This window comes from Myxozyma melibiosi (genome assembly GCF_037950935.1).
Source record: "Myxozyma melibiosi strain Phaff 52-87 chromosome Unknown BZA70scaffold_9, whole genome shotgun sequence".
In the NCBI taxonomy this organism is placed as follows: domain Eukaryota; kingdom Fungi; phylum Ascomycota; class Lipomycetes; order Lipomycetales; family Lipomycetaceae; genus Myxozyma; species Myxozyma melibiosi.
The window spans coordinates 63,643-87,353 of record NW_027042923.1 but is presented as its reverse complement, the minus strand read 5'-3'; the positions used below and the strand labels follow the sequence as shown (position 1 = coordinate 87,353).

Below are 23,711 nucleotides of genomic sequence, written 5' to 3'. Positions count from 1 at the left end.
GCTATTTATGATGTGCCAAACACAATCATCTCTCTGCTGTTCTGCTTCGCTGTTCCTTTCTTCCTATTGGCATTCTAATAAACAGCCTCGCAAGGTACCTCGGCCTCTGTTCAAACGCCGCGTGGCCCGGCTACCGGCAGAGCTAATCCAGAGTTAAACCAACAAAGTTTGCGGTAAAGTTGTTGATTTTGAGTTTATCTTCCAGTCCTCTCTCCATTATATTGTCCCAATCGTCCATTTATTCGCCGGTTATATTGATCTATCTCGTCTTTTCAGTTCTCGCTCCTGGTGTTTTATTCCTCAGTCAGGTATTAAGACACTCATGGTAGGAAGGGAGACCAGGACTCGGTCGCGAGTTTAGTTCCGCTAGCAATTAATTTCCCAAACGGATCAGGTCGGCAAATCCGTATATGACGACGCTCTGTGGCTCGACTCGAGAAAAGCGAGGTAGAGGTGCAATCGCATTACGTCCGCGCGATATCGGTAGTCGTTTGCTGTGTAGTGTTTGATATCGCAATTTGTTAATATTGGAGTTTGTATGGTTGATCTGTTGGATGGTTGTAGCAGGCTGTCGGGAGGTGGTCGAGCAGTGATGTGCTAATATCTTTACTGCATTCCGCTCTGCTGAACCTCCCGTCCTTGCTCTTCACTGTACTCCAAACCCAGCAGCCCGCACACACTCAATCTTCTGTTCAACCCTTCATACTCCTATCATCAAACTACATCAACAACATCAACAGCACCAGCACCAAACAAAGTCGGAAATCCACACGACAACGGAAACGTCGCAACCAAGCCATCAGTCGCTAAAAACCTTAATCGACGCCCAGCAACGACAGCCTCTAGGCCGCCTCGGTTTGTTGCTGCTGCCATCTGAAGTACTCATGCTGCTGCCACTGCTGCCGCGCTCCTGATTAATATTCCGGCGTGGTGATTAGCATTTTGCACGTCAGAGAGGAGGAAAAAGTAACGAGGAGTAGCACTCGGTAGACTCTGCTTGGGTTGCTGTTGCCGTCGTTTAACTTGTCAGAATGCGATTTGCTCGAGAAAGAAGGAGAAGTACGATTGGAGCTGCTCATACGTAATTACTGGCCAGTCTGTGCTTGTGGATGGACTGCAAGATGCGGAGAGATCGGTGATCCAGATATATGTGTCTGATCTGTCGCGTACAGCTCTCTACACCGTTTACAATATCCAACTGCTCTGCTGTAGAACACAGAGAACAACCAGACTTTAGCTCATCACTGCGCACTACACTGCACCGACCGTTAGAACATTAGACGAGATAATGGGTGATGCACGTGTGCTGTAGGTGGCATGCTGCATGCAGCCAGAGCAAACAGCATAGGCACATATACAGCTGTAGAAGCAGAGGCACGAACGGATGAAGCTAATACGCGAGACGTCAGCGATATCAAGTGTGCTGAGAACAGGCTGCGGCTTGTTCCATTCTTCGGGCTGGTGCTGCTGTTCAGCCGGAGCTGGGTGTACGTTCTGGCACTGGCCATTGCATTTCTACGGGGGGAATTCTAGGGTGGAAAAGCTTAACGATTGAGGACGTGATGAGGAACTGAGGATGGTTGTGTCATGATGACATTGGGATCAACGAGTGATAGTGGGAAGAGTGACATGCTGGATCTTCGAATTAACCACGACCACCGACAACAGACAGAATACAGACAGACTATGAGAATAAGTGAAACCAGAAGAGAAAGAACAAGAAGAGAGAAAAAAAAGGATCTTAGCCGGACGAATGAGCAACGAACGCAGACGCAGACGCAGAATGGACGAAGCGCATTGAAGCACACATGCTGACCGCCAGCGTACGTTAGAACGCAGTCACAGTGCCTCCTGATCTCGATATTCTCTGCACTCTATCTCCATCGGTCGTGAAAGGGTGTGAACAGCGAACAGGTCACGACGCGGTCGACACGGGGAGTGAAGAGGGGAAGGTGATAACTCGAGCAGGAGAAAAATGCAGGGTCCTTTCTGCTGCTGCTCGTTAGTTCAATTTTAGGTTGAGACGAACGTACGGCGGAGGTGTAGGTAGAGAGAGGAGGGTGCAGCATGAGTGGTTGTTTATATAGTGCGATAGAGCTTGGCGAGGAGAGGTTGAAGACCGGAGAGATGATTAGTTACTTCACTCCTTATGATTTGATTCAGCAAACCAACATCAATATAACAACAACAAAATAAAACCGCAATAAAGCAACAATAAAACGCAAAACACAAAACAACAACTAAAGCAAACGAATACACAGATAGCAAAGCGACCCACTGTACGCACCGCCACAGCCCAATCCAGCTAGCGCGGGCTAATGCATATCGCTAGAAAACCCGACAGCAGCGGCGGTGCGCGCGAACAGCGGGCTGCAGGAGACCTGCATGGCGGGCGACAGGCGTTTTTGGTACCATCGCTCGACTCTTTCGAACCTTGTTTTTAGTATCCGGCGCACCGAGCCTCTGAGTCGCGCGCTGGTGCTCGCCTCGCCTGCTCGTCCTCGTCTCGGTCGGTCGGTGGTCGTCGCAAAGCCTTTGTCGTTTGGTTTCTGTCGTCGCGGTTCTGGCTGTCGTCGCGGTCGTCGTGGTTGTCGTCGTCGTCGCAGTCGCGGGTTTAGTCTCTGCTCGTCCGCCTCTTCTTCTTCATCTGCCCTCGTCCCTCCTCTCTTCCTCTCTCCTTTTCCCCGTCTGCTCTCCTCCCGGTACCTCCCCCCTATTCCTTCCTCCTCATCTGCTCCCCCTCCTCTCCCCGCTGACGCCTACCAGTACCTTCTCTCTCCTCCTCTCTCCTCCCCCCCTCCTCCCCCATGTCCGACCAACTCTCCTCCTCAATCGGCCTGCCCCCGAACGCAATACCCTCCTCGATCCCCTCCGCCATCCCCTCCTCCGCCTCCCTCATGCCGACGCCGCCGCTCTACTCCTCCCCCGTCACCCAGCCCTACCACATTCCTCCACAGCAGCACTACTTCCCCGCCCCGGCGCCCGCCCCCAGCGCGCCCTCCGCTGCCGACGGCTACCTCTCCAGCTCGCACTCCGCCTACGCGCTCTCCTCATCCGCAAAGTTCTCCGACTACAGCCAACAACTGCCCACACCGCCCGGCGGGCCGCAGCTCCTCTCCCAGCAGCCAATGCAGCAGCAACAATCGCAACAGCAGCAGCAGCAACAACAGCAGCAGCAACAACAACAACAGCAGCAGCAACAACAACAGCAGCAACTGCAGCAGCAGTACGCTCTAATGCAACCGTTCCCCACCCCTCCCGGCGGCCACGTCTACCACCCGACCGCTGTCGCCATGCCCGCCCAGCACGCCTACTACGTCCCGCACCCACAGCAGTCGGTGATGCAATACCACTACTCGGCGCAGCACATGCAGCCCTCGCCCTCGCTCGCTCCCCACGACCCGACCGGCCAATTTCCGCCGCCGGGCATGAAGCCGCGCGTGACGACAACGCTGTGGGAAGACGAAGGCACGCTCTGTTTCCAGGTCGAGGCGAAAGGCGTCTGTGTCGCGCGCCGCGAAGATAACGACATGGTCAACGGCACGAAGCTGCTCAATGTCGCGGGCATGACCCGCGGCCGCCGCGACGGTATCCTCAAGAGTGAGAAGCAGCGGCACGTCGTCAAGGTGGGTGCGATGCACCTCAAGGGCGTCTGGATCCCCTACGACCGCGCGCTCGACTTTGCAAACAAAGAGAAGATCGTCGATCTCTTATACCCGCTCTTTGTCGCCGACATCAAAACATTCCTGTACCACCCTGCTAACTACGCGCGCACCGCGCAGGTCGTTGCCGCGGTCGAGCGCCGGAGGTTCGAGTCCGCGCGTCCGCCGCTGATCCAGCAACCGCAGCTGATGCACCCGTCGCAGAGCTACCAGCACATGCAGCACCAGCAGTCGCAGAAAAAGCCGCAGCAGCAGGCGATGATCTCGCCGCGCTTGAGCGTACATGAAAACTCGTCGATCTCGTCGAGTAGACCAAACACGCCGGGGTCGCAGGCGCACTCGCCGGATATGTCGAAGGAGAACGAGTACACGGTCAAGAGAGAAGATATGCCGATTCATCATAGTTCGACGGGCGAGCACGCGCTGCTGCAGCACCAGCAGTCGTCACAGCAGCAGCAATCGCAATCATACGCCCCACCTCCGATGCAGCAGTCCATGCTCTACCGAGTGAACTAGTCTGTCTCTATCCTTGCATAACCCCCTCTTCTCTTGCTCGTTGAATCACGAAAATCGTCTTGGCGTCCCGTTTTCTTATTTCTTCTTTTCAATTTCTCCTAATGCTTATCCATCCTTCATCGCACATCTTTCCTGGTTTCATGGGTGTTTTTCTTCTTTCCACTTTTTATGGTTCTTTTCTCAATTGCTTCCATTTGTATCTCCTCACATTCCATGCCGAGCTATCTGATGCCACCTACTTCTCCCATCCTCATTCGTCGAATTCTCGCCCCGTCCATCTAGCTCTTTTCTTTTCTTTTCTTTTCTTTTCTTGTCTGTGTTTGTGTTTGTGTCTTTTTTGGTCCGTGTTGTGTTTCTCCTCAGCTTATACGTGTCGATCAACATTTCTCAAAATCTCCTTTGTTTGTCTCCCTCCCGCCTTTGTCGTTATCGCGTATCGTTATGATCATGTACACTATCTACCTATCCACCGTCTCATCTCCACCATCCAACGTTCAACATCCCATTCACATTTGTCTTTCCACTTTTTTTCTCCATTCCATTTCATTTTATTTTATATATTTCCATTTTTTGCTTGCTTACGCAATTCATGTGCTGCTTTCATTCATGACTTGACCCCCTTTTTTATATTTTGCCTTGGTTGTTGGGTTTGCTTGCTTACTTGCTTTTTTTTTCTCTTTTTTTGTGTGTGTGTTTGTGTACTTGTTTTCGACTTTTCTAGAGTAATAAGGAATCCGTTATCTTTAGTAAATCATGCCTATTTTGCGCGCGGTATAAGTCTAGATAAGATTGGTTGGAATTATAGACGAGAAGGGAAGGTAGTAAGACCGAGAAGGGAAGTTAAATTAATTGAGTAAAATGCCTACCCGAAAGAGCATTAGAGATAAGTTATCATCGAAACTAGAACTAGCAGCTTTCTTTATATCTGCTATTGCCTTTTGATCTAGATTAGAGATCCATATCAGAGATAGTGGAAAGGTAGCTTCGCTGTCTGATCTCTGTATCTGCGAATCTACCACCGCAACAGCATCAACCATAACCCCCTCCACACATCTCCTCCCACTCTCCTATCCGCCTCCCCTCCCATCCCACCCCTCACGCCCCTCAATCTCCCCAAGCACACGCCTAAAACACACAGAAATCGCAGAAGTACATGGGTTTTATAAATGCCAGTGTATTTTTTTAAGTCAAAATGAGGCAATCTGGCCGAGTTGGTCTAAGGCGTGAGATTAAGGTTCTCATCTCTTCGGAGGCCTGGGTTCGAATCCCAGGGTTGTCACCATTTTTTTTTTACTCTGTTTTCTTGAATTTTTTTTTTGGTGAGTTGTTGTTTGGAGTAGGTTGTGGTTGTAGGACTGGTGGAGGGGTGGATTGGTTGTGGCTCGTTCTGGGGATGTGGAGATAAGAAAATAAAGAGAGATGATATAGGACGTTTCGATATAATACAAGAATCTGAACCCCATCTATACTCGCTCTGTATCAATGTATACCATCTATACCCCATACTCCTACCGCCCATCTTTATAAACATAGAACGACACAAGAAAAAACAGAAACAAATAAGCAAAGCAAAAAGGCAGATCAAGACGCCGAGGTTTCCTAGACTCCGTTGCAAACCCACTCCAAAGAGTATATACACCCACTCCAAGCCTGAACCGCAATACAACAAAAAAAGAGAGCAGAATTCTAACCCCTCCGCCGCTGCCACAGCTCATCCTCATAATCTCTCCGCCCGAGCATGCGCAGCTGCTCAGCCATGGTCTGCAAACTCTCATCTGAGAGCACGCCGAACGCGAACGCGTGCTTCTCCCGCACGAGTTCGACGACGGACTCGAGCTCGAGCTCGCGGTCGGCGATGCGTTTGGCGAGGTGGAGGATCGGTTCGCGGTACTCGAGGTAGCGCGCGTCGAGGGGGAACGCGCGGTGGTCGTCGGCGGAGGAGGAGGAGGAGGAGGAGGAAGAGGTGGCGGGGCGGAGTTCTTGTTGTAGTTCGGGGAGGTAGGCGAAGAGTTTTGTGACGATTTTTTCGACTTTGAAGGTACGTGGGACGGGGCACAGCCAGGGCGCGAACTTGATCGGGGTCGTCGGCGATGGGGTTGACGGGTCTGGGGTTAAGCAGAGAGCAGCGTCGGGATGCGAGTGTAGATGCGCGGCAAACAGGAACCAGTCGACTTTCAACCTCTGCTCGCGGCGCCAATCAAACAGGTTCTGCAACCTCACCAGATCATCAGGAATCTTCTCGTTCGTCTGAGCACCATCCTCGTCGCTTGCTTTACAGTCATCGCGTCGTCGCGCCACCGCAGAGATCCGCCGCGATGATCCGTAGGCTACCATCGTGCGCGAACAGAGATGGTAGATCCGCTCGGTATGTCCCGTGCGTACCTCTGATTTCTTGAAAAACAAAATCGCTTTCGCCAAGTCCTCTGGAAGTCCGTCGTCCGCCGGCTCCGCAAACCACTGTCGCCCGCTTCCGCTACTACTCCCACTCCCACTGCTGCTGCTGCTACTACTGCTGCTGTAGCTATCCCCACTCCTCTCGCTCCACCGCCGCCCAAGCAACATCTCATCCCCGCCCGCCTCTCTCGCACCAGCAAGTTTCTCCGCCGCAGTCAGATACATCGGCCCGCCGCCGACGCCGCCCCCGGACGTCGCCAGCCCGATCGTGGACGTACGCATGAACGACATGCTACTCTCGCGGCCGTGCGTCCGGCGCCAGGTGCCCGGCGGCGCGGTAGATGTCGTGCTTACCGCCGCCTCGGAGAGCGTGCGGATGTGGCGACGGTGCGGGGCGGCGGCGGGTGTGTCGGCGGGGTGGGTGTGATGAGGGAGATGATGGGTGTGAGGGTTCATGATGAGCAGACTTGTCATTCTAACGATCGTCTCACGTTCGCGATTCAATGCGCTCGCAAGGAACAGAAAAGACGTCTAGACACAAGAAAGACGTAAAGATGAATGAAGCAAGCAAGTGCGAACAAACGCAATCGAGACGGGAACGGAGTCCGTTTGGGTTTTAAGATAAATCTAGCGAGCACGTGAATCGAAGCCTGCACCAAGATTCGAGCCGTCTGTACGCACGGCTGCGGCGGCGGAGTCTTGCGACGAAAATACTAAGCCCCGTCTGATCGTCAGGGATCCTTGGCTGCGCCCTGGGGTGCTGTTGCTGTTTGCTGTCTGCTGTGTCTGTAGTGATTGAATGAACAAAGTGCTTTTATTGAGGGCCGTTGCGGGCGAAGACAGAGATCCTGCAAAACTGGTCTATATACAATTACTTTTCACCTCTCCCACTGCCCAAACTCATAGTATTCATCTTCTTCCTCGAGACCACAAATTTGTTGAACACCACACTGATCTTGCTGCCGCGGATATCCAAGAAATACCTCATCAGCCGCTTATTCAACAGCCAGAGCGCAAGGCACGAGACGGCGGTAGCAGCAGCGGCGGCGGTAGCGGTTTGATGACGCATTCGTTCTAGATAGATCCTGTTTTGTTCTCTGACCAGGAGCTCGCTGTAGTAATACGGCTTTGAGTCTGAGATGCTGTTTGGTTTATTGATGGAGCCGGTCTTGGAGCGACGGAGGGAGAAGCCGTGTCGGAGAGATGGGTTGCCGATGGCGTAGTCTGGGATCACATCAGACTCGCTGATGATCATGATCGAGCCCGCGCTTTCTGTCATCAATTTCTGCATACTCGACTGTTTTCCTGCAACGTGCATCCTGTGATTTGCCTCGATCGAACTCCCTCCGCCGAACTCAATGCGTCTGCTTGCGGCCGCGCAGAGCAGCGCGGCGACGAGCAGCGCGATGACGACGAGGCCGACGACGAGGATGACGACGGAGGCGAAGATGAAGACGACAGAGGCGATGCTGAGACCGAGCAGGTTTGAGAATACGCGGAGGGTTAGCGGGTGGGTGTCCTGGCTGTCGCTGGGATGATGATGGTGATCATATATGTTATTTGCAGACGAGGGATACGGAGAGATGGTCTCCAAGTCCGGGAAAGTGACTGCGTTCATGGTTTGTAGTCGGTAGAGGAGAGAAGGGCAGGCGCGGAGGTGGATGGGGCAGGCGTCGAGCAGGAGTTTTATACCTGAGCTGGTCGCACAAAATCACAGTTTCTCCTCGGCCCCGCACTTGAGATTGTTTGTTGCACGATTATGCAAATCCTATTTCCTAACTGGAGCAACTCATAGATTATATACAAATCAACCAGATAACGCCATACTAAACACTCATCTTCATCTTCTTCATCTTCCTCATCCTCACTTTGCAGAGTTCTCAAACGCAGCCGCCTCCGCAATCCGCCGCTCGCGCTGCGTCGCAGTCAATCCCGCATCAACAGCGTTATCGTCCTTCTTCACCTTTGCGAACCGCTTCTGCGCAAGGTAGTATAGCGTGTGTTCTTGCTCCCTGTCGTCGCGTCGTTCGTAGAGGTAGAACGCGGCCGCGCCGACGAAGATTCCAAAGATCGGGTCCGCGACTCTGTATAAATTCCTTCTGTTAGCTCTGTTTTCAATGCCTTTTCTCAAACTTCAACTATTCCCTACTTTGAAATCAGATAAGGATACTTTAATGCACTCATTTTATCTCGTTCAGCTGCTGCAATCCCTTCCCTTCTCCAACTTCAATCTAACTTCTCTCTCTCTCTCTCTCTCTCTCTCTGCTTAAAAGTGAGCGCGACGACAAATGATCCAGGGTTAGGTCCCAGCCCAAACGAGCAACAAATAAAGTTTGCATCTTTTTCAAACTCCCAAATTCAAGTCCGCAGAGAAAAGAAAAAAAAATATCAGAAAACTCGTCAGAGAGAGGAAGAAAGAGAAACAGTACGACGACGAAGATTGTGAGATTCCAGTCTACAGAAGAAGAAGAAGAAGAAGAAGAAGAGAGATATGTCGGCTCCTCTACAGCGGATACCGCTTGTGCAGAATGCGGTGCTTCCGTCGCAAACTACGCCCGAGCAGCGATTCTGGCGTGCATACCGAGTATGATCATCCTCATCTTTTGTTTATCAGTCAGTACAAGTACTAATGAGCTACCGCAGAACCCTCTAATAGTCAAAGAACATGGCTCGATCCTACACATCAACTTTTGTCCCTCGGGATCGCACGATTTCGCAGTAACTTCCGGCGCGCGGATCCAGATCTTTTCGTCCAAGACGCGGCAAGTGATTCGCACGATCGCGCGGTTCAAGGAGATTGCGTACTCTGGAGAGTTTCGCCCAGACGGCAAGTTGCTCGTGGCTGGAGATGCTTCAGGTCTTGTTCAAGTCTTTGACGCAAACTCCCGCGCGATCCTGCTCACGCTCAATCCGACCCATCTCGCGACGCACGTCACGAAATTCCATCCAAAGAGCCTGACGACGCTGCTGTCGGCGTCGGACGATCGCTCTGTAAGACTATGGGACATTGCGTCCTCCGAGCCAACGAGCGTGTTCTCCTCACACACGGACTACGTCCGCACCGCGAGTTTCCTCTCGCCGGCGTCGGACGCGGTCGTGACGGGCTGCTACGACGGCGTCGTGCGGATCTTTGACGCGCGCGCGCCGGACTCGCCATCGCTCTCGCTCTCGCACAACGCACCGGTCGAGGCCGTCTTGCCGCTCACATCCACGACCGTGCTCTCGGCAGGAGGACCCTCGATCAAAGTCTGGGACTTGGTGGCAGGCAAGATGGTTAAAGACCTCGGCAACTTTCAAAAAACAGTCACCTCGCTCTCGCTCGGCGGCAGCAGCACGAACGCGAGCGGCGACAACACAATCATCGCGGGCGCGCTAGACGGCCACGTCAAGGTATTCGATCGCTCGAGCTGGGAGTTCAAATTCGGCTGGAAATTCGGCGACGCCGTGCTCTCGACCGCGGTCTCACCCGATCAAAAACACTTTGTCACCGGTCTATCTTCCGGCGTGCTCTCGATCCGCACGCGCAAGACCGAGCCCCGCGTCAAGCAGGGCGTCAAGACGAGCAAAAAGTCGGCGACTGTCGCGCGCATGCAGCGAGGAGGGGAGTACAAGGGCGAGCACGAGCGCGAGATCTTGCTCGACGACAAACAAAACAGCAGTACCAGCACGAACGCGAGCCGTCGCCGCGGGGGAAAAACACCACTGTACGAGAAACGCATAAACGCGTTTCGATGGGGCGAGGCGCTCGACGCGGCGTTCATGCCGGGCACGGGGCCGGAGGTGACGGTGACGGTGCTGGAGGAGCTCAAGTTCCGGGGAAAAGTGCGCGTCAGTCTGTCAGGTCGGGACGAAGGCCAGCTCGAGCCGATCTTGAAGTGGGCGGTCCGCACGATCGACGACTTCCGGAACGTGTCGGTGGTGGCGGACTGGATCGCTGTGATTGCGGATATGTACGCGGCGGTGATTGAGAAGAGCCCGGTGTTGGAGGAGCTTGTGCGGGAGTTTGAGCGGAGGTTGAAGAGGCAGATTGAGTTGGCGAAGGAGGCGCAAAAGTTGGAGGGCATGCTGGAGATGCTGATCCAGAGTCATTAGTGTATATTAGCAGTGTGTTTGTTTGGCATAGGTAGGAAAAGTAATATACCGTTAGAAATGAGAACTACATAGATCCACCGTAAATCCACCCCCACCACCGCTCTTTCCACCTAAACCACCTCTCTACACCAAAGAACGATGCCCAAATATAAACTATGCAAAAATTCAGCAAAAAAAATAGCAAAAAAGAAGCCTAACGGGGGTCTCGAACCCCCAACCTTGAGATACCTTCGAGAGGAACTTAAGAGTCTCACGCTCTGCCAATTGAGCTAGCCAGGCTTGAATGGACTTATTTTTGGTTTTAGCCATATATGAGGTTGTGAGATAAAGACTATCAGAAGTGGAGATTGCGTGGGTTTATTTGTTTGTGTTTGGTGTTTGTTTGGTGTGGATGAGGTGAGGTTTTTTCTTTGTAGTCTAGAATGGTGTAGATGTTGCTGCTTGACGGCTGCTGTATTGACCTCGCAGTGAACGACTCAAAGACCCTACATAACAGAACAACAACACTTCCAGTCAAAAAGACCAGAGGATAATTAGATATTGAGATCTGTAAAACTCTTCACCTTCTCTTATAGTCACCTTTATCTTTCTTATAACCTCGATCTCCGCTCATCCCAAAAAAGCAATAACTGGTCCAAAGAGGAAAAGAGATTAATCAATTATCTCAATTAGGAAATACATTACCCTCCCCTCTCGCTTCCCGTCCTCTTTCCCTCTTCCTCTCTCATGCGCACGCTTCTGTCCAGCACTGCTCACGATCAGCAGACCATCGCCGGGTCAGAAAGAAAGAAAAGCAGAAGAGGTACGTTGACTTGAATCACAGCGTCCGAAACGAACGTCCGAACCTTAACAGACACTTGCGTAAGAGCAGGGCAGCGCGGCGATTAGATTGACCAGTTTTCGGTTTAGTGAAGGAGAAAAAGTCACAGAGCGTAGTTTAGTGAGAGACACCCCCTTGCTTCGCGGTTACCTAATTCGCTCACTCGGTCAACTAAAACTAAAGCGGTCGCTGTACCTTTTTCTGCTCTCGTTTCTGCTTTGCTTGCTCTTTCGTTTGGTAGTGTCTTACGGGGGTTACTAGTCGCTGTCTTATTCTTCTCAGTATTCCATGTAGCAACTATCATCCATCAGTAATCACTATTACAGCCCAGCACCATCGATCTCATGCACAGCACAGCGATAAGCATAAGCCGAGGCTCCATCGATCGCCCCATCCAGAGCCAGACCCAGCGCCAGTCACAAGATAGAGATCATCCGCCCCCAGTCGAAACAACCAGCTTCGAGTCAACCGCCCCACTCGCCTTCATCCTCCTCCTCTTTTTTTCCTTTTCTTAATCCTCCTCCGTCCGCGCGTCGCCGTAAAACCCAAGAAGTCTCCGTGTAGCAGAAACAGAAAATCTACAGACACCTGCTGTACGCGGCGTCACTGCTGAACGCAAACCCCGGTCGGCGCGGAATAAAGTGCGGACTATTAATAGCAGGCAGCCTTCGGGCCTTTGCTCTTTCTTGCTCTTTCTTGCTCTTGCTGTTGCTCTTAGCAATAGTTGCCGATAGAGTGAGAGTGAGAGTGAGTGAGTGAGTGAGTGAGTGAGAGTGAGTAGAGATCTGTGCTTTTCATTACTGTCTATCATTACCACTTCTTCTCTTCTCTCTGTGATCAACTTGAGTAGAAGTAGAAGTAAAGTAGAAAAAATACGAAATACGAGTCATGAGACATCCTCCAAACAAAGTTGACCTCCAACTCACAGTCATCGTACCATGAAAAATTATCTACTTCTCTTCTATATTTATCGCAATAATTTATTGAACATCCAAAATTATTAGTACACCTGTAGCAAAACACACAATGACCCGTAATAAAAAACACATTAAACAGCACTAGATGCCGACTCAAATGATAATGATGGTAATAGCAAGAGCATCGGGTAATAATATAATCACTTCATACTTTTCATCCTGCTCATCCTTCACTTAATCTTTTTCTTTTCAACTTTCCTCACCGTTCCTCACATCTACGCTTAAGCGCAAGGAGTGATCACAGTTCCAACAGGGGGAGGGTTGTAGTCGATAAAGTACTCAACAACACAGTCGCCAGTGCACTTGAGCAAGTACGCGTTGTACGAGCCAGCATTGCACTTGAACGTAGGCGAGTAAGCGTATCCTCCACGAACCAAGTCAACAGTCGCAAGCAAGTCGCCAGTGGCCGGGTGGTCGTTCCAGGTGTCAGACTCGGTAACCTGGCTGGTAAGCTCGTACACCTCAACAGAGGTGTCGCCCTCAAGAACGAACGGGAAAGTAATAATGTCATCAGGGAACATGAACTTGAGCTCGCAGGTACCAGTGTACTCGCTCGAAATGTCAAACTCAAGCAAGACATCCTGCTCCTCGCTGTCCGACTTGGTGATGTTGGCCCAGTATCCAGTTCCGAGAGCAGTGTCGGGGGTCTCAGAGTTGATGGGAACAATCAGGTTGGGGTAGATCGAAGTCGAAGGAGTGCAAACAGACGAAGCGCTCGACGAGACCTCAGAAGTGGTCGACGACGAAAGGGTGGTAGGAGTGCTGGTGGTGGTCACAACCGCGGTGGCAGTGGTAGGAGCAACAACAGTCGACTTCTCGACGATTGTGGTAGGGGCAACGACGGTGGACTCCTCGACGATGGTGGTCGGAGCAACAACAGTCGACTCCTCAACGACGGTAGTAGGAGCAACAACAGTCGACTCCTCAACGACGGTAGTGGGGGCAACAACAGTCGACTCCTCAACAACAGTAGTAGGGGCAACAACAGTCGACTCCTCAACGACGGTAGTGGGGGCAACAACAGTCGACTCCTCAACAACAGTAGTAGGGGCAACGACAGTCGACTCCTCGACGACAGTGGTGGCAGCAATCGCAGTGGTGATGGCAGTGTCGTACTCGGTCTTGGTCACGGTAGCAGTGGCAGTGGCAGTCACGGTAGCGTAGACAGTCGAGGGAGTGACGACGGTCGAGCCAACGGCAGTGACGGTAACCTCAGAAGTCTCAGTCTCGGCGACAGTGACGGTCTCGCCAGCACCAGTAACGGTAACAGTCTCACCAGCACCGGAGACAGTGACGGTCTCGGCAGTGGTCTCGGTGACGGTAGCAGCGACAGTGGAGACGACGGTAGAGACGACGGTGGAGGCGGTGCAGGTTCCGCAGTTCTCGGAACCGACAATGAGGTTGATGGCAGTGCAAGCCGGGGCGGAGATCTCCTCGACGTAGATGTTAGCCTGGTCATCGACACCGGTGTCGCAGGCGTAGAAGGTGGAGTTGCCCTCGTAGGTGAGGAGACCGCTCTCGACGCAGAAGCCGTAGGGGGTAGCGTTGTCCTGGAGAGCGGCAGTGCACTCGAACTGGTGGTAGGGAGTGACGTAGCATGGTCTGCCAGTGATGTCCTAGGGGAGAGTTAGTAAGGCCGGGAAAAGTGAGAGAGGAAGAAGGATGGACTTACGGAGAGGGTGCCGTTGGAGGAGGCGACGAGGGTGAGGCAGGAGGTGTCGTTGCCGGTTCTGACCTGGCCGTCGTAGATCTGGCCGAGGGAGAGGCCGGTGCGGACCTGGCCGTCGTAGATCTGCGAGAGACCGCCCTCGGAGGTGGTGAGGGAGAAGGCGGAGGTGGGCAGGCAGGAGTCAGCAGCAGCGAGGGCCGCGAGGGAGGCCGAGGCCGCGAGGAGCACAGATCTGGTGTACATGATGGAGAGAGGGAAGAGGAGGATGTTGATGAGAGAGAGGAGGAGGAGGAGGAGGAGGAGGCGGACGGGGGCTTTTTATAAATAAATTGAAGACGAGGACGAGGACGGAGGCTGTGATCGGTGAGAGGATTTGCGGTTGTCGAGCCAACCCGGGCTGTCGGGCAGCCTTTCCCGATCTCTTCACTCTCACTCTCTTCAATTGCCCTGGTTCTTTTATTAGAGATTAGATAGCAATGTGTATTTTTTTGTAGATATATACACACACTACAGCTACAACTACAGAATACAAATTACAACACAATTGAGACGATCAGAGAAATATCGAGAAGGTACGGGAACAGAAACAGAGGATGACGTACAGATGTTCGCAGGTACGGAATAGAGTTCCTGTGCCTGACGCTAGTGGGCGCTAGTGTGAGTTACTAAAGCTTAATGACGCAGTCGTACATCGCGATGCTTGGACTCGGGTTGGGCGGGCAGCCGGAAATGGTTGATCTGAGTGCTGAGGAAGAGATAAGGGCGACTGAGTGGAAGAAGAGAGGTTTCAGAAGCAGAAGAAGAGGCAGCGGTGAGAGCAGAAGAAGAGCGGAGGAAGGATCACAATGCTGCTGTTTCTATATTTACCACGAAATCCCGGTCTGTCCGCGTCGCCAGCCCTGGGTCGGCCTCTCGGTTCCCTCAATCAGCGCAATACTGTCAACTCGCTCAACACACTGTCAACAAACAACAAACAACAAACAAACAAGAGAACAGCAAGAACAAACAGGAACATCAACAAACAAAAGAGTCACAGTGCTGCAGCAGCGATGGCTGCAGCGGAATGCGAGAAGCAGAGCAGCAGAGCAGCAGCGATAATCCCGATTAGGCAGTCTAAGTTAATTCTAAAAAAAAAGCACCAAAAAGCAAAGTTTGTTCGTTTGGCCTCAACGTACCTTTTCTCTGTTCTCCTCTTCTCTCTGTTCTTGTCTTTTGTATTCTGTATTTTTTGTTGTTCTTGTATATCAATTGATCTCTGTATATTCAATTGCATCAATGCTCTTATTTACTACACAACACTCAACACCGCTCTGCTACTGTCATGCATCCTCGTCACATGCTGCGGCCGCGCTGCGCTCCTCCTCCTCCTCGTACCACCTAACCACCGACTCACAATTCTCACCAACCTACGTCCGGTCCGCCGATTCCTATTCAGGCCGCCTTCCTGCCGCATCTGCTCGCTCGCCCTCGCCGACCCGGTCCGTTCTAGCTCCTGCTCTCCGCTCTGCTTCTGACACCGCCGTTGCCGCCGCTAGAATATCCGCTTCCGGTTACTGCTTCGTTTCAGACCTGCCTGTCCCCGCGCTATAAATAAAACATAACATGTCTGGACTGGTGATTCCATTAAAGTAAACTGATAAACACCAAATCACCTCACTACTACTCCTCCTCATCTTCGTGTTTCTCCCCAGCCTCCTCGTCATCGACCTTTGCCTTCTTCGCCGGCTCAATCTTGCCGATCGCCTCGTTCACTTTCTCAATATTCTTCACCACCTCATTCCACACATCCACCGACAAACTAATGCCCTATATCCACCCTATCTCAGCCTCCATCTCTCTTTATAAATTTATAAAAAATATATTAAAAGCTCACCTTCTTCCCCGGAAGCCACGTATCCGGCGCATCCGCCTTTGTATAATACTCCCGAATATCAACCAGCGTCGCGCCCTTAAATTCCCGCACATGAAGTCGTTTCTTGTGACCGAGCTGCTCAAAAATCAAATCAGTTTTCTAAATCCAGTAATCAGCCCAGCACGGACTGCGTCTGGCGGGCGGAGGGCTGACTGCATTGCAGAAAATTCGAGTAGAAAGATAAACAACTCACGTCGATCTCGAGAATACTCTGCATATTAGTCTCGTCCTCTTCTCCTGCTGCTGCGCCGAATCTCCGTTTGTTGTTATTAAATTTCTTAGGTCCCATTTATCCTATTTTTCTCTTTTTATTCTGTAGTGTTGTTGATCTGGGATCGGTGTGGAAAAAGAAGTAAACAAAGCGGGCAGGAGTAAATAAAGTAAATAAACATTGGGAGAAACTGAAAGTGACAGGTTGGGGTTCGGATGTCTATACGTTATTTTCTCTCTTCCTAAACTTATATACAAAAGGTTACAAGCGGAGATACACCTCGTATGTACACAAACAACTAGAGAAAAATACAAAAATATGTAAATAATCAAAACAACAACAACAACTACTATGAAGTAAATATCAACTACGTGCTGTAACTATGGAAGACCGCGGGATATCGCTTCCCGCGGATGCCAAAGATCTGCTGATTGACCTGATACGGGTCATCCGGCTGCATATCGTTGATCTCCCACTTTTGGCTCTGGAACGGGTTATGCCCGGGCTGCAACAGCACGTCCAGCTCCTCGCCAAACTTCTCGTTCACCCACTCCCAGTCCCGCTTCGAATCCGCCTCGTGGAAGCCAGTCACAAACACTCCGCACTTGGTCTCCAGCAGCGCCGGCAGCGACTTTTCCCACTGGTCCATCGCCTCGGGGGCACCTAAGCCAGGGTGGAACAGGAAAAATACATCGTAGTAGGGATCGTACGGCGTAAACGTCTGCGACTCGTGCACAACATGGAAATAATCCGAATGGTACGAGACCGCAAGATTCGGCGCAACGCGGTGATGCACCGCCCTAGGCGAGTAAACATACTGCTTCTTGCGGCGATCATACAGTGCCTCGGGGCCGATGAAGTGGATGTGCATGTTTGGCCGGTTGAACACAAACAGCATCTGTCTCCACACTTGGCCCGGCAACTGCGCCTCCGATCGCGCGCCGAGAATGAATATCCGCATAGGCTGGCCTTCGTACACGCTCTCGCCTCCGATATTCGATCCTGCTCGAGCGTGAGGAGTCGCGGGGAATAATGTATATCTCAGGGCTGCACCAAAAAACAGTAATTAGCAACTCAACAAACAAACAATCAGACACTAAAACTCACCGGCGAGCGTCTTCAATCCCTCGATCGTCAACCGCTTCGACGCCAGCGTATGAGGCGACTGCTGATGCATCACACTCGCGATCGTGACCGGGTACGTCAACACCTTCGTCGCGTTCGCGAGCTCGAAATCCGTGTCCATCGAATGGAAATCCCGCGTGTACAGAAAATTATCCCAGTTCATGAAATTCACCAACACCTCATTCGTCTGCGCAGGCGGCAAATCAAACTCGGGAAACTCCCGACCGGACCGGATGTCGTGCTCGTAAATGTTGCCGAGCATCAGCTTCTCACACACGTCCTCGTGATGATGCTTGTCGGACTCCCAGCTCTTCTCGTCGTGGTGCGTCGGAATTCCGCAGTTCGGACACGTGAATTCGATCGACAACCCCGTCACTGGACACTTTGCCATCTCCTTGATCGCCGCCGCCCGGTTCCGCAGCGCAGGCGCGGGCGACTCATCCCACGGATGAAACCGATTCTCAAACGTAGGCTCTTCGCCCTCTTTCTTCGTCTTGCCCTCGTAGAATCCAAGAATCCACTTAAACGGCGTCAGAATAAACCCTCGGGATCCCATCACCATCACACCATTCTTCTCGCCCATCCTCGCTCGCGACTTCACCACCGGTCTCTTGCCTGCAACCATCGAAAATCCAGAGACAGCAGCCCGCGTTGATCCTCGCGTCAGCGACGTGTACGTCCTCATCCCGCCCGCAACACATTCATCTCTCCGCCCGACCCTGGCAATCTGTCGCGCGCTGTACGGACGAACTCGAACCCTGCAGTGCGCCATCTTGCCGTCTATCTCTTCTCGTCAGTCTCTCTCTTTTCCGTTCGTTACAAGACAAGTCGTTACAAGACAAGTCGCAATTGCCTTCTCCGTCCGCAAACAAAAGAAACAATTCAACTAACTCAACAAGAGTCAACTATCCAAATGCACAAATAACTATGCAAGGAAACAACACTAATCGCGTTCTCTCGAGAAAACACAACAAGCAAGACTTTCTCGGCCGCTCAAAAACTAATCGGATGACGGCTTTCACTTTTTTTCTTTTCTCGTATCATTATGTCATCGCTTACTCATCTTGAAACTTTAATCCACTCCTCTCTAGTTATCTGGCCACGTTCGCGTAATCAGCATCTTCATCTTCACCCACCAGCGCGTAAAGAGCAAACGAGGACGGCGCCAGCTCTCTCTGTCATCTCGACACTGGACAGAGACCACTACTTAGAAAAGAACAGAGAAGAACACAATGGCGGACGCAGCAGCCCGACCGGTCTCGCCGCGCGAGATCTCTCTCCGCATCACGACCCCCGCCGCGCTCCCCCACGCGCTGAGCTCGTCGCTCGAGCTCGTGCTGCCGTCGACGGCGACGATCGAGCAGGTGAAGCGGAAGATTGCGTCGAATTTGCAGGACGCGCTGTTGTTTGCCACGGGCGAGCCGTGGACGTCGGGGGTGTATACGCCCGAGATCGAGAGCGTGAACGCGGAGTTGCTCGGGGATGTGCGTGGGGATCGGGTTATGAGAATTATTTTCCAGGGACGGTTTATGAAGGATGATTGGGTGCTGGGTGAAGTGGTCAGAGAGGTCTGTTTTCTGTATATCGGTATTTGATCTGGAGAATAAGCAGCATACTGACGATGTTCAACAGGACGACGCAGTCACTTTCCACATGATTCTCAAACCATCAATCGCAGACGAACTCATCCGCGCCTACGAGCCCCGAGACCGACCTCACTCCTCCCTCGCCTCTCCCTCATCTACATCCCCCTCCCCGGACCACCACTCCACCCAAATCCCCCCCACGACCGCAAGCACAGCTCCGCAATTCACATCCGCCACCGCAAATCCCCAGGTCCTCTACGGCGCCACCACCGTCACCACGCAAACAATACCCGCAATCCCCTCCCCGCCGCCCCCGTTCGGCACAAACATCGTCGTATACCAAGACCCGCGCGCCGCGGTTCCGTTCATCGACCCCTCCACCGCCGTCGCGGTCGTCACGCCGTCTGGCGCGCTCGCAATGCTGCTCTCGCCGCAAGCTATCGCCAATTTCCTCGCGGCAGGAATCGCGATCGCGCCGGGACTCGTGGCGGATAGAGTCCCGGGCGTGCTCTACGCCAACCCCGAGATCAACGAGTTCTTCAGCTCCGGCGCGCCTGCTACCCCCGACGGCGGCGCGTCCATCTTCGCCGCCCTCGTCAACTCCCAATTCGACACCCGCACCCACCCCCTCCACCACCATCCCACCACCACCGCCGCCGCCGCCGCCGCCGCAGCAGCAGCGACAAACACGCTCAACAACCCAAACAACACCTTCACATTCCGCGACATCCTCGCCCTCCTGCGCGCCTCGCTCACCGACCTTCGCAACAACGGCGCGCGTCTGCGCAACACGCTCGCGCTCGCATGGCTCTTTCTCCGGCTCATTTTCTTTGTCTACATGTTTTCCGACGACATGGGCGGGTCGAGGTTCTGGACGTTGACGGCGATCGCGGTTACTGTGTTTGCGTGGCGGTTGCAGGCTTTGGCGGGGCTTTTGCAGCGGAACGTGTTTCAGCGACAACGGCAACCGCAGGCAGCAAATCCCGCGGACAACCACAACCAAAACAACAACAACAACAACACCGAAAACGACAACAGCAACAACAACAACAACAACAACAACAACAACAACAACAACAACAACAACAACAACAACAACAACAACAACAACGACAACAACAACAACAGCACCAGCACAAACCGATTCCAACACCTCAGAAACCTAAGATCCGCACCCGGTTTCCTCGGCTCCCTCTACCGCATCTTCCTCCGCCCAGACCCGACCCTCGACTCCGACGACTCCGACGACGCCGCCACACCCCCCCTTCCGCCCGCGCGAGGCGGTGTCCGCGGGTTCATAATCTCGTGCTTGTCGGAAGTCGAGCGCGCGGTGGTGATTTTCATCGGCACGCTCGTGCCGGCGGTGTATGATACGTGGCATCGGCATGAGGTGCATTTAGATGAGTTGCGGTTGCGCAGGATCCGAGAGCGCGAGGAAAGGCTTGCTGCAAGGAATGCTGCTGCTGCTGCTGCTGCTGAAGAAGAAGAAGAGAGAGCTCGTGGGGAGGAGGAGGAGGGGGGAGAGGAGGGAACAGAGATGGTGACGACGGAAGATGATCTCGAAATCAGGGAGCAGATCACGCGCGAGGTGGCAGCTACCGACACGTCCCCTCTTATACTTGAATAGTTGCTCGATCTACAATATAATATAACTATCAGCTTTTCTACAAAGTAAACGTCTCGAGTCACTACGCTTTTGTGACGTATAGAGTAAGAAGAGTAATCGTTGATTGACTTCTATGCACAAAATAAACTAGTAAATAATCAAAAAAGATAATCAATCAAAATACCGACCATTGATGAATTTCAAAAGATTAAACAAATGAACAAGATATAAATAAATGTAATAAATAAATAACCCCATCTACTCTACACTCTCTCTCCTTTTAAAACATCGACATTGCACTCCCGACATTAACAGCCCACATCAGAATCAGGAGGGTAAGCAATCTCATGCGCATGTCGCCCATGACGGAGTACACCTCCTCCAACGCAGGATGCTGCGCAATCATCGCCACAAACTCGTTCGTCCGACGAAGCACCTCGCTCGTCGTCGTCGTGTTGCCGTTACTTCCAAACACGCCGCCTTTCTCCGCGTCGTCTGTGCCCGCGGCGTCAGTCGAGCCGGGGGTGGCAGCGGCAGTGATTGAATCTGCGGACACGGCGCTCTCGGTCACTGTCGTAGACTCGTCCTTGGGTTCGTCCTTGGGTTCGACGACAGGTAGGCCGGGTTCGGCCTTGGCGGCAGCAAGCTTCTCGAGATCCTCGCTCGCGACCGCAGGCTCGCTGGGCGCAGTGGTAATCTGCTCCGGAGCCGCGACAACAACGGTCGTCGCCTCGCTCGCAGCAGCAGCAGCAGCAGCAGCAGCAGGCTTCTTCTTGGTCTGAAGACCGTTGACGAGCGCGCTGGTAAGCTTACCAGTGGCCTCGCTGGTGAGGTTCGAGACAAGCAAGAAGAGCGGCGTGAGGATGATGAGGTTGAGCGTGCGATGTTTGCTTCCGACGACCTGCAAGAGTCCGCGGGTATCGGCCGCCATCCAGATATGGAACTGCAGCGTGAACGTCTCGAGCGAGCAGCCACCGACCCAGGCGAACGCGGTTGAGTATGTGTTGCGGAGGGTGTGTGTGGCGTTACGCAGGAACAAGAAGCCGAGGATGGGCAGGAACGAGATGTAAGGGTGGCGCGCGTTGTAGTCGGCCTTGGAGTTCCAGTGGACCTGCATGATGTGGTAGGCGACGAGCGCGAGAGCCGAGCCGGCGAGCACGAGCATGCGGGTCATGGGCCATCGCGGGTGCTGGAGCAGTTTTAACTCGGCGATCTTGATTGAGGCGATGGCGCCAAACATTCCGATGTAGACGATGTACATGTCGAGCAGGACGCGGAAGCGCCACTCGCGCAGGTCCCAGGAGACAAAGAAGACGCGGGAGAGCACCCACCAGAGAACTTCCATGATGCCAGGGACAGAGAGGAAGAGCTTCATGATCAGGACCGAGATTCCGATCTTGGCCGACAGGAACTTGAGGTCCTTGTTCTTCTCTGCCTGGACCTTCATGGTGAAGTAGACGGTCATGAACCAGAAGCTGGACAAGGGCGCAAAGTAGTAGAAGAGGTAGTCGGTGTTCATGCTGTAGGCGAGCGCGCAGGAGAGCATGTTGAGTCGCACGAGGACGTTGGCGACGCGCTTGAGGCCAAAGTCATTTTTCTTGTAAAAGTAGATGGTATGGCCGTAGCCGGTCATGAAGAGGTAGGCGGCGACCATGACGCGGATGTATTTGTAGATGGGGAGGACCTTTGACGCGCCGGTGATGTGGTAGATCAAGACCATGATCTGCATCCAGCCCTTCCACTCGTTTGACTGGTCGCGGCCCATGAATCCCTGCTCGCTGTCCGACTTGCGGAGGGTGACGACGCCAAGGAGAAGGGAGAGGCCGGTCATGATGGCAAAGTCCTCGGCCCAGAACTGCTTGGAGGCCTTGATGAAGAGCGAAGTGCGATCGGCGACGTAGCAGTAAGTCAGGGTCGTGGCGAAGATGAAGCAGGCGGTGACAAAGGCCGAGCCGGTGGCGCCCTCGGACCACATGCGCGGGGAGGAGAGCAGGCCGGAGGACTTGATGTAGGCGGCAGGGATAATGACGAGGGAGAAGACGAGGATGGCGAACTGCGTCATGGTGGGGCCGGGGTAGGTGTAGCAGCAGGTTTTGTCGTAGGGGTAGCCCTTGTGCTCCTGCACGATCTGGTTGCAGCGCACGTTGAGGAGGAGGCCGGCCTTTGCCTTTGCGACGGAGTCGACGGAGTGGATGCCGCTGGAGTCGTAGGCGCCGAGGGTCATCATCTCGTTGAGGGAGGTGGGGACGATGATGTTTTTCTGCTGGGAGAGCCAGACGAGGTAGGAGTTCATGTAAGTGACTTCGGGCTTGAGGATGGTGGTGCTGCGGGCTTCGTCGAGGTTTTCCCAGTCGGGGACGGAGACGGGGAGGAAGAAGGGCACGTTGTAGAATCCGGCGCAGGCCTTGACGCCGTCGACTATGCGGTCAGTGTTTGATTTCCACATGGTGGCGCCGTTGTCGCCGAGGTAGCGAGCGAACCAGAGACCGCCGCCGAGGACGATGTAGGCATTGGGCTGGGAGTGTCTGGTTGTGCGGCAGGACTCGATGAGGTTGAGGGCGGTGGAGTTGAGGTAGGGGTCCCAGAGGAACTGGATGTCGATGCCGTTCTTTTGGTAACGGATATCAGCGTGGCGCTCGGCGGACTCGACGATGGTGGGATCGACGGACTTGACGGTTTCCCAAAACACCTGGCGGACGGTGGAGTCGCCGGCGAAGAGGACCTGCTGGTTCTGGAGACAGTAGGAGGCCTCGGAGGGGTTGTAGCTGTGGTAGAGACATCCGTCGGGCTGCCAGTTGGAGGGGGGTTTAGCTGGATCGGCGGAGGGATTGAGCCAGGAGCCGGTGGTGAGGAGGGAGGAGCATTTGTAGGGATCGAAGACGTCTGGGGGAGTTAGAGAGGGGGATTGGGGGGAATTGGGGAGGATTGAAGGGGAGGAGGTGATACCGTGAGCGGCGTAGCGCCAGATCGCGAGGATGAAGACGAAGACGCCGTAGATGAAGACGGAGCGCTTTGAGTGGGCGGATTTGAGGGCCGCGAGGGAGAGCGCCATTGAGAGTAGAAAAGAAAGGATAAGAAGAGGAAATAGAAGAGGAGGAGAGAAGAGAGGAAGAGAAGAAGAACCTGCCGAACAAGGCGGTG

General features: G+C 53.3%; 11 protein-coding genes and 2 non-coding genes across 13 annotated transcripts; 4 read left to right on the top strand and 9 right to left on the bottom strand.

Moving 5' to 3' along the window:
- Positions 1–2,406: 2,406 nt before the first annotated feature.
- BZA70DRAFT_197743 (uncharacterized protein) lies at positions 2,407–4,280 on the top strand. Its single transcript, XM_064910093.1, has 2 exons — positions 2,407–2,702; positions 2,767–4,280. Exon 2 carries the CDS (start codon positions 2,808–2,810, stop codon positions 4,176–4,178), a length of 1,371 nt encoding a protein of 456 aa, XP_064767031.1. The 5' UTR covers positions 2,407–2,702; positions 2,767–2,807; the 3' UTR covers positions 4,179–4,280.
- A 1,094-nt stretch (positions 4,281–5,374) lies between these two features.
- On the top strand, positions 5,375–5,457 carry BZA70DRAFT_t65. The gene has a single exon. It is a non-coding gene; the product is annotated as a tRNA-Leu (tRNA).
- A 147-nt stretch (positions 5,458–5,604) lies between these two features.
- Positions 5,605–6,025, bottom strand: BZA70DRAFT_281237 (uncharacterized protein). The gene has a single exon (XM_064913088.1). It carries the CDS (start codon positions 5,951–5,953, stop codon positions 5,687–5,689), a length of 267 nt encoding a protein of 88 aa, XP_064767030.1. The 5' UTR covers positions 5,954–6,025; the 3' UTR covers positions 5,605–5,686.
- Positions 6,026–7,443: 1,418 nt separating this feature from the next.
- BZA70DRAFT_268412 (uncharacterized protein) lies at positions 7,444–8,190 on the bottom strand (the record flags this gene model as incomplete). The annotated part of the gene is made up of 1 exon (XM_064911158.1): positions 7,444–8,190. The coding sequence occupies one exon, from the start codon at positions 8,188–8,190 to the stop codon at positions 7,444–7,446; it is 747 nt and encodes a 248-aa protein (XP_064767029.1).
- Positions 8,191–8,436: 246 nt separating this feature from the next.
- On the bottom strand, positions 8,437–8,756 carry BZA70DRAFT_290549 (uncharacterized protein; the record flags this gene model as incomplete). Its single annotated transcript, XM_064914217.1, has 2 exons — positions 8,437–8,656; positions 8,722–8,756. The coding sequence occupies 2 exons, from the start codon at positions 8,754–8,756 to the stop codon at positions 8,437–8,439; spliced, it is 255 nt and encodes an 84-aa protein (XP_064767028.1).
- On the top strand, positions 8,628–10,831 carry BZA70DRAFT_197665 (U3 small nucleolar RNA-associated protein). Its single transcript, XM_064910092.1, has 2 exons — positions 8,628–9,156; positions 9,216–10,831. The coding sequence occupies exons 1-2, from the start codon at positions 9,064–9,066 to the stop codon at positions 10,662–10,664; spliced, it is 1,542 nt and encodes a 513-aa protein (XP_064767027.1). The 5' UTR covers positions 8,628–9,063; the 3' UTR covers positions 10,665–10,831.
- Positions 10,832–10,854: 23 nt separating this feature from the next.
- BZA70DRAFT_t61 lies at positions 10,855–10,943 on the bottom strand. The gene has a single exon. It is a non-coding gene; the product is annotated as a tRNA-Lys (tRNA).
- A 1,502-nt stretch (positions 10,944–12,445) lies between these two features.
- BZA70DRAFT_281228 (uncharacterized protein) lies at positions 12,446–13,435 on the bottom strand. Its single transcript, XM_064913087.1, has one exon. The coding sequence runs from the start codon at positions 12,980–12,982 to the stop codon at positions 12,683–12,685; it is 300 nt and encodes a 99-aa protein (XP_064767026.1). The 5' UTR covers positions 12,983–13,435; the 3' UTR covers positions 12,446–12,682.
- BZA70DRAFT_197533 (uncharacterized protein) lies at positions 13,138–14,589 on the bottom strand. The gene is made up of 3 exons (XM_064910090.1): positions 14,134–14,589; positions 13,394–14,077; positions 13,138–13,332 (listed from the first exon to the last, which is right to left on the bottom strand). The coding sequence occupies exons 1-3, from the start codon at positions 14,371–14,373 to the stop codon at positions 13,234–13,236; spliced, it is 1,023 nt and encodes a 340-aa protein (XP_064767025.1). The 5' UTR covers positions 14,374–14,589; the 3' UTR covers positions 13,138–13,233.
- A 1,200-nt stretch (positions 14,590–15,789) lies between these two features.
- BZA70DRAFT_290546 (transcriptional Coactivator p15-domain-containing protein) lies at positions 15,790–16,259 on the bottom strand (the record flags this gene model as incomplete). The annotated part of the gene is made up of 3 exons (XM_064914216.1): positions 15,790–15,936; positions 16,004–16,141; positions 16,236–16,259. The coding sequence occupies 3 exons, from the start codon at positions 16,257–16,259 to the stop codon at positions 15,790–15,792; spliced, it is 309 nt and encodes a 102-aa protein (XP_064767024.1).
- A 157-nt stretch (positions 16,260–16,416) lies between these two features.
- Positions 16,417–18,559, bottom strand: BZA70DRAFT_197314 (uncharacterized protein). The gene is made up of 3 exons (XM_064910088.1): positions 18,214–18,559; positions 17,361–18,158; positions 16,417–17,300 (listed from the first exon to the last, which is right to left on the bottom strand). The coding sequence occupies exons 2-3, from the start codon at positions 18,148–18,150 to the stop codon at positions 16,621–16,623; spliced, it is 1,470 nt and encodes a 489-aa protein (XP_064767023.1). The 5' UTR covers positions 18,151–18,158; positions 18,214–18,559; the 3' UTR covers positions 16,417–16,620.
- Positions 18,434–20,721, top strand: BZA70DRAFT_197369 (uncharacterized protein). Its single transcript, XM_064910089.1, has 2 exons — positions 18,434–18,946; positions 19,011–20,721. Exons 1-2 carry the CDS (start codon positions 18,611–18,613, stop codon positions 20,589–20,591), a joined length of 1,917 nt encoding a protein of 638 aa, XP_064767022.1. The 5' UTR covers positions 18,434–18,610; the 3' UTR covers positions 20,592–20,721.
- A 633-nt stretch (positions 20,722–21,354) lies between these two features.
- On the bottom strand, positions 21,355–23,622 carry BZA70DRAFT_239974 (10 TM acyl transferase domain found in Cas1p-domain-containing protein; the record flags this gene model as incomplete). The annotated part of the gene is made up of 1 exon (XM_064910488.1): positions 21,355–23,622. A coding segment is annotated over one exon (2,268 nt), but the record flags the coding sequence as incomplete, so codon positions are not given.
- Positions 23,623–23,711: the final 89 nt, after the last annotated feature.

Excerpts from the sequence above, each read along its gene's own strand:
- BZA70DRAFT_281237 (XM_064913088.1), bottom strand. The coding sequence starts at position 5,953 with ATGAGAGTTTGCAGACCATGGCTGAGCAGCTGCGCATGCTCGGGCGGA.
- BZA70DRAFT_197369 (XM_064910089.1), top strand. The coding sequence starts at position 18,611 with ATGGCGGACGCAGCAGCCCGACCGGTCTCGCCGCGCGAGATCTCTCTC. Across the intron at positions 18,947-19,010 it reads TGGGTGAAGTGGTCAGAGAG|GACGACGCAGTCACTTTCCA; the intron begins GTCTGTTTTCTG and ends GATGTTCAACAG.
- BZA70DRAFT_197314 (XM_064910088.1), bottom strand. The coding sequence starts at position 18,150 with ATGGCGCACTGCAGGGTTCGAGTTCGTCCGTACAGCGCGCGACAGATT. Across the intron at positions 17,301-17,360 it reads GGGATTGAAGACGCTCGCCG|CCCTGAGATATACATTATTC; the intron begins GTGAGTTTTAGT and ends TTTTTGGTGCAG.
- BZA70DRAFT_281228 (XM_064913087.1), bottom strand. The coding sequence starts at position 12,982 with ATGTTCCCTGATGACATTATTACTTTCCCGTTCGTTCTTGAGGGCGAC.
- BZA70DRAFT_197743 (XM_064910093.1), top strand. The coding sequence starts at position 2,808 with ATGTCCGACCAACTCTCCTCCTCAATCGGCCTGCCCCCGAACGCAATA.
- BZA70DRAFT_197533 (XM_064910090.1), bottom strand. The coding sequence starts at position 14,373 with ATGTACACCAGATCTGTGCTCCTCGCGGCCTCGGCCTCCCTCGCGGCC. Across the intron at positions 14,078-14,133 it reads CCTCCAACGGCACCCTCTCC|GACATCACTGGCAGACCATG; the intron begins GTAAGTCCATCC and ends ACTCTCCCCTAG. Across the intron at positions 13,333-13,393 it reads CTGTTGTTGCCCCCACTACC|CTCCGACCACCATCGTCGAG; the intron begins GTCGTTGAGGAG and ends CGACTGTTGTTG.
- BZA70DRAFT_197665 (XM_064910092.1), top strand. The coding sequence starts at position 9,064 with ATGTCGGCTCCTCTACAGCGGATACCGCTTGTGCAGAATGCGGTGCTT. Across the intron at positions 9,157-9,215 it reads GATTCTGGCGTGCATACCGA|AACCCTCTAATAGTCAAAGA; the intron begins GTATGATCATCC and ends GAGCTACCGCAG.